General features: G+C 40.2%; 1 protein-coding gene across 1 annotated transcript; it reads right to left on the bottom strand.

Moving 5' to 3' along the window:
* Positions 1–1,335: 1,335 nt before the first annotated feature.
* LOC137002858 (uncharacterized) lies at positions 1,336–10,431 on the bottom strand. The gene is made up of 7 exons (XM_067362781.1): positions 10,371–10,431; positions 6,404–6,721; positions 5,974–6,300; positions 5,832–5,891; positions 5,678–5,737; positions 5,440–5,520; positions 1,336–1,547 (listed from the first exon to the last, which is right to left on the bottom strand). Exons 1-7 carry the CDS (start codon positions 10,429–10,431, stop codon positions 1,336–1,338), a joined length of 1,119 nt encoding a protein of 372 aa, XP_067218882.1.
* Between the last annotated feature and the right edge of the window lie 5,288 nt (positions 10,432–15,719).

Raw genomic sequence — 15,719 nt, 5'->3', positions numbered from 1 at the left:
AAGTTTACTGTAAAAAAAAACAAACAAAACAAAAAAACACTAGACATTGTCTCTTCGCCTAGCTGGATCTGGCCAGAGAATTTCATCAACATCACAGGCAATGTTGTCATTAGCAAGACGCCTTGGAAAGAAAAGTTTTGAATGACGAATCCATCCTTGCATTGCTGGTCACAGGCCTCCTCCATGGCTTGGATGAGGAGTACCTCAGCCTGGAGACAGAGATCATATACCTTCCACCGCCATGCCGAGAAAAACTCTTCTATAGGGTTGAGGAATGGAGTGTATGGTGGAAGATATAGGATGGTGAAATGTGGATGAAACCAGAGCAGAGCAGAGCGGTGGAAAGACACATTGTCCCAGACAACAATGTATTGCATATGATCGATTTGATTTGCTGCTGTTATGTTGTGCAATTGGTCCAAGAATGAGTGCTGTGTTGTAAGGGCCCATATGGGCATGGCGGTGGAGGACCCCATTCTGTGTAATGGCTGCACAGAGTGTTATATTACCCCCACGTTGCCCTGGGACATTGACTATTGCCTTGTGGCCAATGATGTTTCTTTCCCTCCTTCGTGTTCTCGTCAGGTTGAACCCAGCCTCATCTATGTAAATGAACTCATGCTGGATCTCCTCTCCATCCATTCGTAAAACTCTCTGAAGAACAGTGTCAGGCAAAATTGTGTAGTTCAGTGTAGATCTAGTATACATATTACAGTACAGTAAAAGATTGAGACAGTAGGCAAGATCACACTGCTAGTGAATACATACTTCTGCATAATCATGCCGCAGTCGTTTCACCCTTTCGGAATTGCGCTCGAAAGGCACTCGATAAATTTGCTTCATTTGAATATGTTTTTTTTTAGGATGCGTGCCAGTGTTGATGTTGAGACCTGATGGATTTCGTTGAAAGTGGCGTGGTTATTGACAATGTTAGCTTGGAGCTGATTGAGTGTTATAGCATTGTTGGCCAAAACCATGTTTACTTTCTCCCTCTCTTGCTGTTCTGTGAACATAAGAGGCCTTCCCCCTTGTCGTTCCCGACCCTCAATCCTATGTAGAAATAAAAACAGTATACAATAGTACAGTAATTTCACAGGAAAAGGTAACAGAAGTGCTGATAGTGCATAGAATACAGTACTGTAAGCAGTTACTGAAACCGTGCAGATGTTTTTGATATGATGATATTTTTACAATACCTATTTTCCAGTCGAAATGTTCTTATCACACTTGCCACTGTGTATCGGCTTAGATTTGGCTGTACTCGCAGTCCAGCCTCCCTCAGCGTCAGGCCGTGGTTGACAACGTGGTCAACCAGTGTTGCGCGGATCTCATTTGTCAGATTCGGTCCTCTTTGAGCACCTTCTTGTCTTCCTCTTCCTCTACCTCTACCTCCAGCATGGCCTCCTTCTCTTCCTCTTCCTCTGTTGATTCCTCCTCTGTTGATTCCTCTTCCTCCCCTTCCTCCTCCTCCTTGTCCTCCTCCTTGTCCTCCTCCTCGTTCTCCTCATTCTCCTCGTTCTCCTCCTCGTCTGACTCTTTCCATTGTGCTTAAGGCCGATGAACTCACCTGCTGCTTTTTATAGTGCTTATACACCTGATTGGTGTGTCTACAATTAAGCAAACAAGTGTTTGCACACCTGATGACTGTGTTGAACCAATTGGTTGGACGGTGCGGTAATTTGACAGTCAGTGCTTTGGTATTGCAAGGAAGTGACTTCATGATAGATTTTTGTGTGTAGTGTATGTTAAGTGTGTTTAGTGTTTTGCAAATCACTGTGTGTAGAGTTTTGCAACAAGTGTGAGGTTGACAATGTGCTTATAGTTGTGCAAATATGGGCTGATGTTTTGCTTCTTGAGTGTAAGGTTTTGCTAATAGTGTACTACTTTTAATTTTAGTGTGTAAGCAATCGTAAACAACTGTAATATTATGAAACGACGAGAATATTTTTTGTGTGCAGAAATAAAACAAAAATAATGACTTTATTTAATTTCTTCTCTTACCTGTCCTACTCTGTTTATGCTGTAGAGACAGCAGTGTTTCCGGGTTCTGCGTCTGAACGCCGGCTCATTATTGGTCTGCTTCAGTATCACACACATGCGTTGTGTTGCTCATGTGAAGAACATCGGCCCAATTGAGATTCTGCGTTCTGATGTTGAACCTGGAAACACTGCTCTGTCTCTACAACGGTCTCTGTAATTAATGACAGAAATGTCATTTTTGGGTCAACTAACCCTTTAATATTTGTTCTTTTCTTTCTCTGAGTGCTTTCCCTACTTTTTACTTTCTCTTTCACAGTGTCACAGCACCTGACCCCGTTTCCCGTGACGTCCTTGACCCCATCTCCAATGTGTTTGCTGCACCGTGGCATAAAATTGGAGTCAAGACGCCACTGGCGAGGCCTTCTGTTGTTGTGTTATAGCCTCTGTCTGTGTTTTCCAGGGACTACAGTGTAGACTCTGTGAGATTACATTAGTATGTTCCCGGTTTGTGTAACTGTGCTCTTGTGTATCTGTCATCAGTCATCTTACCTCTCATGTCCCTGGTCCAATTCTCCTCCCTTCCCAATTTGTTACACACCAGTGATATACAATTGATCTCAAATTATACCATGAAAAATGTAAGCTGTGTTAGAGTTTCTTCTGTTGAACACAAGAGAAAATGTTTTAAAGATTTTTGGTTACTAGACAGTTCATGATGGCCATCAACTGCTGGTTACCAACATTCTTGTTCAACAGAATTATAAAACATTATTCCCAAATACCAAATTAGCTTTTTTCAGCGTTTGACACTGTGATATTCTTGTTTTAACTGAGTAAAAATGAAAAAACACAACGAGGGCTTCTGTGCGATTACTACTGAAGTCTTCTGTAAGCATGTAAATGGCTCATGCTCCTTGACCTTGTGAACACGCCCTCGTTCTGTCGTCAGACTCGAAGTGTTCAGTCTGAGCGGCTCGTTTTTTCACATGCTTGTAGAGAAAGGCTTGCCAAAACAAAGTTTCTGGGTTGTGTTTTTTCTCATTTTTGGGTTGGTAGATGCACCGGAGACACGATTATAGCACTTAAACACGGATAAAGTCTGATTTTCATGATCTGAACATAATTATCACGTCCACACTGGTACTTCACATGCTGCCATCAAAATATTTTCTCTAGTGTCATCTTTCAAAATAAAATGACTTTAATATAAAACAATATAAAACTGTATTGTAAGATAAATACATTGTGTCTTTTTTATTACTTTACTTTACTCTATTTCTGTATATATTACAGATGTTATGCTAGTTGGTGTCAGTGTAGCCCCTCCAGTTTGCACTTGCTCGCTCCAAGCTGGACTCGAACCCCGGCCCGTCCACATGGGAGGAGGCTAAAGACTGTAGCGTCAGTCGCTAGAGCACCTTTGAGTTCAGGGGAGTGAGGTTTACACGCACACATCTGTTACATCAGCATGGATCTGCAGTAATGACACTCAGCAGCAGGGGGCGCCAGAGACTCACAACTACAACACAAACACCACAAACTTGCTGACCATAACCTACTCAAAATGATCAAAGTTACCTGGTCTTTAATGATGTTCTCAAAACATTGGCACAAAAACATTATTTATACATCATTCATGAAGCATTTTTTTTTAAATGTTACTACTTGTTTCGGAGAACATTCACAGTCCGTCCTGGTTCATGTAAGCACAGTTCCTGCTGCTGATGGTCTGATTCGGTGCCCAGTTGCGATACAGTGAATCACATTTGGTGTAGAAGGCGGGATCGCCCAGAGACCACCTCCATTCACTGCTGGGGCTCTTCATCAGCCCGATCCAGAAGCCCCAATCACTACTTCCACTCGTGACCCTCAGCAGCTCGGTCACGTCTGCGTTGTTGCTGACGGTCGCCAGATCAATAATAAATAACAATAACAGGTTATTTCAATGAGCAGTTTTTCTGTATACATATATATCAGATATTCACAGAGAAACAGCCTCAGATGAAGGACAGGAAGTTTGGTCGACTACAGCAAAATTCTTGGCCTGAATCTCCAAGGAATCTATTCATTGCAAAAGGCAACATTAATTAAAAGCTAAAGGCGTTCAAGTTTTTTAATCACTTTTCTATTGGTTGTTTTTTCATTGTAATTTTTATAATTAGTTTGCGAGTTAATTGAGAATAGTTTGATGAATTCCATGTTTTTTTTGTTTTTTTTGTTTGCATCTGGTTTGATTTTCATGGAAACAGACAAATTCTCGTACGTTGTTTACCTCCAGCAGGTTGTACGTCAGAACGCAGGCTCATTATTGGCCGGCTCCTGCGTCAGCATCACACGCATGTGTCATGCTGATCATGTGACCAGGAAGCGCTGAATGTACACAGCGTAGAAGAACGACACAGAAGAGATGACATGAGGGTGAGTGCTTTATTTTTGGGTGAACTAACCCTATAAACACTAGACTGAGATCTGCAGTAAAGACACTCAGCAGCAGGGGGCGCCAGAGACTCACAACACAAACACCACAAACTTACTGACCATAACCAGCACACACTGTGGGTAAATGTGATTGTGAGTTTAGTGATAAACATCAAGGAATGAGAGGAAGAGATTCAAAACAAAGTTATACGGAGCTACAGACACAAACCAGACAGGAGCAATCGATCCACCTGTGAAACCATTCAGCTGTTCAAGATCATTTGTGATGATTTCACATCTGAAAGAGAGGCGCTCGTTTCTGTGCACACCTTCATTCTGTGAATCACACATCTGAGAAATGATCGCAAGATCACATTTAGGATGGTTTGTGTGACACATTTTATAAATGAGGCCCATATTTGTGACAAACATCTCAGGAAAGAGACATATTAAACAATTACAGAGCTTTAATTAAGAAAATGAGTAGAAATCATTCAAAATAAACAAAGATGCTAAAAACAGGAATGAAAAGACAAGATATGAGAATCAGCAAATCATCTTCATCACACAGAACAGAGAGAGGATTTTACAAACAGTCTGTCCATTACTGTATTTAATATTATATTTAAAGCAGTTTATATATGAAGCACAAGAAAATGACATTCAACACTGTAGGAAAATATCCATCAAACCATATAAATGAACATAAATCTGGCCTTTTACTTGTACAAGATATTTGAATCTAAACTTGATGGTGTCACTATTTCTTCAGGGAGTTTTTCTCTGTTTTCTGAGAAGAAGAAAATCAAACAATGAACAATCCTCTGTGAGTTTTTGCTGTTTTAAATCTTGTTTCAGATGGTCTCCAAACTCAGCAGTATTTTATTGTAATATTGTAGGCATCTCTATTTCCTCTGGGTGCTGCGAGTCCTTCCTCCCTGCAAAATAAAAGCATGGACTGACCTCTCGTATGTGTTTTTACCATGATTGATCCAGATCAGATGAGTGTGAATCATCAGATTGTGTGAAGCTCAAACTCACCAGCTCTTCTTGCACAGATGATCTGAAGAAGAATCACAGTAGGAGCAGCAAACACTGCCATCTCAACAATCATCACAATCACTGCAGGAAACATGTGTGGAAGAAGAAGAAGAAGAAGAGAAACTGGACATGACTGAAGTCAAGGGGATTCAACTATGAACAGTTATTGATGAAGCATTTACAGACTGACTGATAGTTTAATGGTGTAAAGCTGTCAGTAGAAATGAACGTGTCGTACCTCTGAATAATGATCCAGCAGTCACACTGACTTCAGTTTCTGATGCTGTGTCAGCTGGACCTGTGGATCACGTCTGTTAGTTCACTTCAACACATCATGACACATATAAGTGAAGAGACTGATGATGTGTGACAGTGATCATGTGATCATGAACCTTGTGTAGGAGCTGCTGCTGTAGTTTGGCTTGATTTCTTCTCAGAGTTTGAGCTGCTGACTGGAATCAGAAGATGAATGTTCAGATGTTCATCTGGAGGACATTAGCATCATATTTTACAGTAGTAATAGTTGTTCCTCACCTGAATACTTGACAGTGTATCTGACTGAGGTCTGGAGTTGATTTCTGAGAGTAAGCTGACATCTCCACTCTCTGTTGTCATCTTCATTCAGGAGTGTTGTAGTCAGAGTGATGATACAGTGATCTGATGAGAATAATATCTGATATCTGGAGTCTGTCTTCAGATCAACACCAGCCTGATTCACCCACAACAGATGAAGTCCCTCATAACGGACCAAAATATCACAGGAGAATCTAGAATACAACCGACAGGAGAGAGTCACAGAGCGACCTGGACTGATCTCAGTCTGTGAGGATGATGATGATGATGATGATGATGATGGAGACACTGAAACTGAACACAAGACACAAATCACAGACTCTTCAATCATCATGTGAGTTTAAAGGGAGAATCTGCTCTTTTTAAATTGATCACATAATCATAAACTCACCATGAAGAACATGCAGATAAACAAGTTCATCAGTTCCTTGTTGTTCTCCATTCACATATTGTCTGCAGGTGTATAATCCATAATCTTCTTCTGTGATGTTCGTGATGTTCAGAGAGCAGTCAGACCCCAGACTCAGTCTCTCATGTCTCTCTGTGTCTTTCTTCTTTATCCCTCCATCAATCAGTTCAACTGCTGCTGAATGTGTGAATCTGTTATAGTAGCTCCATGTAGTTGATTTGCAGTCAGAAAGATCATTATTACAGGGCAGATGGACATTTTCACCAGAACTGATGAACACATCATCCTCTCCACTGGTACCTGAAACACAGTATATTTGAGTGATCATTATGATATATATTAATAAATGAAGACATGAAACATATCAGCATATAAATCAGACAATTCAAGTCTTTTTTCCCTCATGAACACAATCATCACAGTCTCCAGAATAAAGTGTTTGTCTTGATCATGTAGCTGTTGAAATCTCTGAATATGAAGATAATTGTTGATCATCAGATGTTTGAGTGACTCTATGTCCAGTATCAGGAATAATACAGTATGATCTGTATGTATCAATACACAACTCTGAGATCACAACGTGAATGTGTGCAAGAATAAACTGAGCATGTTCAAATCAACTCTTTCCACACTCTAAAAAAATCTGTAATTTTCCTCTATTTTGAAAATCCTGTAAAATTACAGAAATAGAAAGTAAATTTACATATCTGAGAGAGAGAGAGAGAGAGAGAGAGAGAGAGAGAGAGAGAGAGAGAGAGAGAGAGAGAGAATGAGGAGTTACATGTTTATATATGTTATATGTTTTTACTCCGCCATATTAGCAGGATACACTATCCGTTGCCATGGTTACCAGAGAGTACAGAACCCTGATGGTTTTTGGGTAACAGCCACAGGTGTCAGAGAGAGGAGACCTGAGACTAGTGCTGCGTCCCAATTCACCTACTTATACTACATCCTGAAAGTAAGTGCTGTTTTTGTAAAGGAAAAGTAGGGTAGAACGGGGCTAAAGGCGCCTTTGATGTTATTTTCCTCTAAACCACTAGATGGCACAAAAACTTGCCGCAGAACTTTCCTAAACATCCGTTTTTCAAAATGCACAAAATTTGTCTGATCCTCGACGCGATCGCGGGCAGAAACTCAAAGTTGATTCTGAGGCAGTTTGATCTAATATTTGATGTTTTTTAAATGTTGTTGATTTAAGTAGCAAATGAGAATAAATTAAATTAATGTTTGTATTTTCAGACAAAGGTCTTCTTAATGATTTTCAGTTTTGTTCAAGGTAATTCAAGCAACAGTTTTTCAATAAGGGAAGAATATGTAAAAGTGTGGTATTTGGGGTAAAAGCGCCGCTGCTGTTGGGGCAAAAGACACAATAATTAACATGATAATGAAGAGCTGACTGACTTTCCATCTGTTGACATGACATGGTTAGATTTACATAGCAAATATCATATATCAAACTGGGTATCCATCTTAGAGATAATGCCCATATTTATGATGAAACAATCAAATTTTAAAATATATTAATCATATCATAATAAAATATATTGTTACTACTGTAAATCTATATTAAATAGGCTACTAGGGGATCTCCTTCAATGCTTTCAGAATCTTTACTTTTGAAAATAAATTTGTTTCTGTATTTTTAAAATCTATTTTTATATTTTATATATAAAAATATATATCACATAGGCCTATTTTAATGACAGAATATTTATTGAACAAAAATGAATTCTTTTATTTATCAAAATAAACAGAAAATAGGTCAAACTTTGCTAAAGTTATTCTTTTGAACAAGTATTAAACTAGTCATTATTAAAAACATATTATTTTAGCTAAAGTATTTGTATGAATACTGTGTGCCTTTGACCCCATGTGTACCCCCTCACCGCCTCATAGATTTATAAGATTTATAAACAAAATTAACCACTTTGATTTTTTTTTCACACAAAATATGTTGCTCCATCAATGTCCAATACAAACATGTATATTTTTCCTGTAATCATATACTTTGAGAGTAGTGAAAAGCACAATTTTTCTTAAGGTGTGCCTTTAGCCCCGTTGTACCCTACATACTTTTGAGTGTGCAGCAGAAGAGTATGCGAGCTTTGGGACATAATACCTCATCATAACTGCGTCTTTAACCTGTAACTGTTGAAACTGCCCTGTCTATCATCTTGTCACAGTTAAAATCCTCCACATTGAATTAAATTTAATTTCCTACCGTTTCGGAGAGAAATGTAGTCGCACGTTGATCTGCCAGTCATGGGTCTTTCATGCAATAACTCTCCTCATGTTTGCATAATGATGCATTTAAAAGTTAATGACCGAACGCATGGTTATAAAAGTTCACAATGCTGTTGCAGATGAAATATAATGTGGATAACATTTAATAAATATCTTTTCGTCAGGTTAGATACTGATTATTAATTATCCAAGCCCCTTTATCTTAACCGCTCTGCTTAACCGTGGGTCTCGCACATCCGCCATGATTGTAGTTTTTAAACACTTTTTATTCGTATTTGTAGTTCTAATCGAATCCTCGTCCACAGCGCAATGTGTTATGGGCAATATTAGCCGTTAGAGTGTGCACGGATCTGCACTTCGGATTCTAACCGGGAAAAGTAGACCATCCGGGTATCTTTGGAATACTCATTTCAACATACTACGATTTGGGACACACTCATTCTTTTTTTGAATACTATTTAGGACGGATATGCGAATTGGGACGCAGCACAAGATGAACACTTTTCGGGAAGGCGCCGCCATATTAGCAGGATATGCTATCCGTTGCCATGGTTACTTTGACAGCGAGATCGAGAGAAAGAGCAACAGAGAGAGAGAGAGAGCAGATTAATTTAATAAATACATTTTGTGATACAGCGCAGTTTTATGGGAAGAAATGGAGGAGGAGAAAGTGAAAGGAAAGGAGTTATATCAGGAGAAACTAGATAACTCCATTAAGCAGCGTGTCTCCTTCTCCTCTCTTTGCCAGTCTGCCCTCATCCATCCATTACTCAAATCTCAGTGTGGAAGAAAGACCAAAACATAAAGAAAAATATGCAAAAGTATCTGGGTTAATGTAGACGTAGATCCTCTGGCATTCACACTGTCTCTCTTGTAAATTCCCTCCACAAACATGTTCTGTGCCATTTTCCACTATTTACTGTTAATTTATTAAAAGTAGAGAGTCTCTTTCATCACTCATGTTGTTTGTTTGACAGATGCCTTCTCAAGATAAACCCCAAGGGATGGAGAGCTGAGACTGTTCTTCAAGAAAGCAGATGACGGTCAGTCCACAGCATGTGTCAAACTCCGCTCCTGGAGGGACACTGTCCTGCAAAGTGCTCCAGCCCGCTCCAGAACACCTGCCTGGAAATCTCTAGCAATCCTGAAGACATTGATTAGCTGGTTCAGTTGTGTTTCATTAGTTCCTGTCCTCAGAGTTTAGCTCCATCCCTGAGTTTGACACCCTTGTTCAAAAGGTTCTTTCACTCTCAACCCAAATGGAGAATACATGGAGAACATTCTTCAGAAGAGAGTCCAATCTCCCTCCATTCACTTGCACAGAAATTTCCATCAGCGTCACGCAGACTTTGAGAACACTCGCTCTTTCCTGCTTTGTTTAATTGTCTGTTTCTAATGACTGCTTGTGATTCATCTGTCGACCAGTTTTGACCAACAATTCATCTGTTGACTGTTTTTAATCATTCCTAATCCTGAATGTTTCTACAGTTTCAAGTGTTATATGAACTATATTTCATCACGACAATAAATGGATGTTAAAAGCATGGAAACGCGTCACGGATTCTGTCCTGCTGCCGAGCCCCTCAGCGCTATAGGTTGCTGCTATATTCAACCTTATTTATAGGCCATTTTATTGTTTTTACACAAGAAAATGTCCTTCATTAAACATTAAAAACGCTAAAGAAAATCCAGATTTCTTTACCTGTGAGAAGTGAAGAGAGAATGATCAGTCCCAGCAGACACAGATCACACTGATCAGCCATTTTCTGTTTCTGTCAGTCTTTCTCTTCATTATATAGTTACAGCTCTTTCTTCAGACAGGAAGTGCTGGTCGTGTCTAAAGAAAGAACTTCCTCTGATCTGAGTGATGACATCATGCTAGAGTTGATATTTATTGACACTATATCACAGTGAAGTGTTGCATGCTTTGAGTGAAACATGATGTTCAGTGAGATGGTGTATGTTGTAAACCACACTGACACACATCATTATAAGATATTCTTGGGTGTTTCACACACTCTCACACACACTTGTGTTCTTCAGTCTCAGGGAAGTGTGTGAAGCAAACCTGGCTTGAGAGCACATGAAGGACACGTCCGGCATCATCGCGGCCTACACTGCGTACTACGGGCCCATTCCCTTTGCCTTAATAGTCAGTTATCAAGCATCTCAGTCGTACTTTAAGTGAAGTGTAGGACCAAATTTTAAGTGTCAGTCGTATTTTCAACAGAATACTTGATGATATACACATTGGAAATGAAAGATAAACCTGGTTTCCTCCATGTTTTCATTGCAAATTTTAAACCGGTGTGCTGTTAACTGACCTGCCTATATATAGCCTTGATTTTATGATATAATCAGAAAACTGAACTGGCACGAGGAAGAAGTGCTACTGAATTAGTCGAAAAATTCAGCCCAACATTAACCAGCGCTGACAAAGATGATGCCTGCTCTGGCCAAACGATACCGTTTGATTAAATGCTCATCGTCAAACATTTCAAAAACATTCTTGCTCCCCTGAAAGATTCACACACGTCTCTGTCTCCTCGGTGCCCCTGCTGGCAACTCCTAACCACTTGAGAGACCTCTCCAGCTGTCTTAAATAACTGGGAAATACTCAAGTTTGAAAGTAGGAGTTAATTTAGGAGTAAATTCTCAGCACATCAGACTAAAATGGCCCTTTGAGAAGCTTGATAAATACGGGCCCAGGTGTCCTGCTTCAGTCTCATTACAGTGTTTTAGGCTTGGAGCTGATCTTGTGTGGAAATATGGATCAGGTTGTTGGGAAAGAGGAGTGGAACAGAGAGGAATTGCTGTTATTGCTGCTTTAGTAAGACGCTGCTGCATCAACAGACAAACATCAACGTGACGTCCATAAGTGACTTCAGACATCAAGTTTCCATTGTAAATGAACACTGAAAGGAGCCTCTTAGTGTCTAAGTATCTTGAACTATTGCAAAGACTTTTGTATGATACTAAATGATGTTTGACCACACAGGTTATTAAAGAAACCCACTCCATCAGTTCAAACTGGGTTCAGAGATGATCTCATTTCCTCTTCTTTCTTTAAGTGTGTTTCTTTATTAACCTGTGTGGTTAAACTAACTGAGGACTCAGCAGTGTTTCCAGACCTCTAAAAATACCATAGAAAGCATGTGTATAAAATTAGACAAAAGGTCATGCAAACACTAGAACTCAAAGAGGACAAAAGAAAAGGTGGAGAACTTGTATTTGCATACTTTCAACATTCTCAGTTTCTAAACCGTGACGTATAAAGAGAGCGCCTGAGGAAGCAGCCAACATCTTCTTGTCTTTTCGGGACTGTTTTGTTCTGTTTTGACTGTTTGCTGTCTGTGCTAATTGTGAGCGTCTGCCCATGAAGACACTCCGTTCTCGTCTGGCCCTCTTCTCGAGGGGAGAGGTGTCAACACCGCGCTGAGGCAGAGCGGCGGCTGAAATCATGGGGCTCTCAGGTGGAGCTCGCTGAGGAATTTGAGAAGGGCGTGTCTATCTCTCAAATCTCTCGACTGACGATGATGCGCTCCTGGATGATGATGACGTCCTGTCTCTGATATCATCGGATCCAGGAGCGAGTGCTCTGCTGGCTGATAGCTCCAGAGAGCAGGAGATGGCCGAGGAGGAGGTAGCAGGCGAGCCCGCGGCCCCTCTTAGGCCACCCTGCCCGGCATATACGGAGTTATTGGAGGTTATGGAGCGCGCTACGGAGAGGTTACAGCTGCCCTGGGAGCGCGTTAGGAAGGAACCTGTTTGCGGTAGACTGGACGAGCGGTTCCTTTCAGATCATAACCCTATAACTCCGGGGAGCCTTCCAATCCTTCCTGATCTGCAAGTTGAGATCGAGAGGGCATGGAAGAACCCATACTCGGCCCGGGTTCATCGATATCAGCAAGCTAGTTTTGCTGATGTCGAGGGATTGGGCAAACATGGGTATATGTCTATGCCTCCGATAGACGAGACGTTTGCGAACTATCTCGCTACTGGCAGTGCACCGACATTGAGAGCTATGGTGGCCACAGAGCGACATCTGTGGCTCAACTGCGCGGACATCGGGGAGAAAGAAAAGCGTTTTCTCCTCAATGCCCCGGTCTCGCCTTCTGAGCTTTTTGGTACATCCGTCGAGGCGGTTGTTGAGAAGTTCAAGGAGGCGAGGGCACGTTCGGCTGCATTCAGATCCTGTATCCCGCTCAGATCCGGATCTGGGCCCAGACAGCCGGGAGGTTCCGGGCCGTCTCGAGTTGAGGCTCAGAGACAGGCCCAGAGAACTAGCGTCGCCGCTCGTGCGCCTCCTCTGCCCTGGAGTAAGGAGCAGAAGCGGCGCGACGCGAGGAAGAGGAAGCAAGATCTGAGGGAGGTGATCGAGCATAGGCGTCAGCAGCGCAGATGATCGATCATTTCTCGCGGGGGATGTAACATCTCACCCCGCTCGCTTTCTTCTTCCACCTTAATAGTGAGAGTACTTTTAGGCTTAAAGGAGTTTGGAGTTTTCTTCTCTACTCTACAGCAGGAGAGGGAATCTTTGTCCTACGAGCCACAGGAGGTAAGCGAGGTCTAATTTGTGTATTCTAAAATACAGACCTTGATTCTTTCCTGTATAGTTTTTCCCGAGCATACAGTATGGCATGGAAGGGGTTAATTGGGCTTGATAACTGAAAACGCTAGGTTGGCTAGTTAAATTCACAGACTGCTGTTTGCCGCTGTGTTGTTTTTAGCCTCCTATGTTAGAGTATCTTTCTGCTAACTCTGTATATTTGGTTAGTATTAGTACTCTTAGTTTTCAGTTACGTGCGCTTCTGGTCGGCCTTCTTTCGGCCGCCTGGCACTATTGCTTTGGAGCTTGTCCTTCCTCGCTTAGAGGATTTAGATGAGCCCAAGCGTGGCTATGGTCTTTCAGGTTATAGCTAGCGGCTAGGCTAGGACTAGTTAGATGTTTGTTTACATCAGCACCATTATTACTGTTTGTGTTTTCCTAGTTCTGGCCCTGTCCCGAGGGAGTTGTTGCCGAATGCCCTTTTTTCCCCCTATCATTCCTGTAATGTAGGTGCTATAGAGCTTTAACAGCTAGGTTTAGGCTGTTTTTAGCCTTCCTGTTGCTGTTTTGCACAGGTGGTAGGCCCTTATCTTCGAGGAGATAAGCTATGCAGCGCTGCCAGGCCTCACTTTTAGAACCTTTTCATGCCGATAATGTCGTCACGTGAACCCCTTGAATTACATTCAAGTTCCAGATTACGATGCTAATCTTTTTAGCTTTCGTTCTCTAGGGTTCCTCACAGATTCAGTCAATCTGTTGTGAAACATTTATCCTTTCTGGATGGCATGTGTTACAAAGCATTTATGTTTGCTTTGGGTTCATATACATATATACATATATATGTGTGAGCTTACTCATGTGCTGCCACAGGTAACACCTGTTTTCTGTGATAGCAGGCTATGGTTAACCTCTATCTGTGAATACGGTGTTTGGTTGCACTCCCCGATTGAATAAGGAAATGTGTTTCACTGAGTGCATCACCTGTTGGATTGCACAGGTTGAGTGTAGAGGATCTTATTCTGGTTAGAATAGTGTTATCTCTGTTTACTCCCTGTTGATCATGTCCAGGGCTGGGGAGTAACGAAATACATGTAACGACGTTACGTATTTAAAATACAAAATTTGAGTAACTGTATTTTGTTACAGTTACATTTTACACTACAAGTTACACTAATCAAATTACAGTTACATTCAAAAAGTATTTTAGATTACCAAAGGGATTACTTTGAATTTTTATGTCATTTATTTCATTTAATAGGCTATTATCGTAAGCTATTTGAGGATTTTTAACCAACAAGCCAATTGTTTATGGAGGACCAGGGGTGCCACTTAAAAATAAAAAGAAGAATCAATAAATTAATTTAATAATTCAAACATAAAAATGTATATAAATTATTCAATTTTTATATTTAAAGTTGTTTATTTAATTCCTGTTTTTAAATGTAGTTTAATAAAACAATAAAACAATAAATTTTAAAAATCTTTTTTGAATGTATAAATAAATAGACAAATTTGAAATGGGATATTTAATTCATTTTTTAAAACGTAGATCAATAAAACAATAAAAAGTTCATTAGTAAATAATTTTAAATGCGCGTTTAAATCGCTTTTTTAAAAAGAATTTGGCAAATGCTTTTCTTTCTCTATTTACCAATTGCTTTTCTTTGTCGGTTTGCCAAATGCTTTTCTTTATCCATTTGTCAATCGAGTGGTAAAATGCCATTGGACAGTACACACGTGGGAGCAACCAATCAACTTTCACCTCAATTTGAAGAGCCAATCCTCTCTCACTTGTAACACTCACTGTCATTGGACAGTTAGTACGGTGACCGGGAGGGGACATGTTCGGTTCATTTAGCTTTGTCGTGGCCGCAACATATAAACTCGTGGAAACGTGATATGTCGTGGCCACAAGATATGAATTTGTGGGAACGGCCACGAGATTGTTTTGTCGAGGTAACGACATCCTTATGCCGTGGCCTCGAGATCATAGGTGAGGGAACGATATATTTTTCTCATGGCCACGAGTTAAATGTGTAAACAACCTGCGTGACCATTGCAACCTGGAATTATCACAAATGGACAATACCATAATAATATTTTTAATTAAGAAAAAGAACGAAAAAGAAATTATTATATTAACATAGTGCATATTATATTGTATTGTGCGCGATGTTGCAGACAGCATTCGAATGAAGATTATAAATCAATGTTTAAATGTTGTACATTTTAATCCCACCGAACAGTCTTTTAAATCCATTCACTTATCGTTTATTTTTTATTTAATATTTTTATATTATTAGTTACATCTGCATTTATTTTATTTTTTTTTTTTTGTTAAACACACAGTGGAGCTATATACTATTTTTGGCAGCTGTTACAGAAACATTTTTACAAAAAAAAAAATCTGATTTAACTTTGAGATTTGAAGTATTAGATATAGCTTACATATTTGCAGCACTACAATGACACTAATAATTCTTCATTTCTGATAGAATTGCG

This window comes from Chanodichthys erythropterus, chromosome 3 (genome assembly GCF_024489055.1).
Source record: "Chanodichthys erythropterus isolate Z2021 chromosome 3, ASM2448905v1, whole genome shotgun sequence".
In the NCBI taxonomy this organism is placed as follows: domain Eukaryota; kingdom Metazoa; phylum Chordata; class Actinopteri; order Cypriniformes; family Xenocyprididae; genus Chanodichthys; species Chanodichthys erythropterus.
This window is presented reverse-complemented; position numbering and strand designations above follow the sequence as displayed.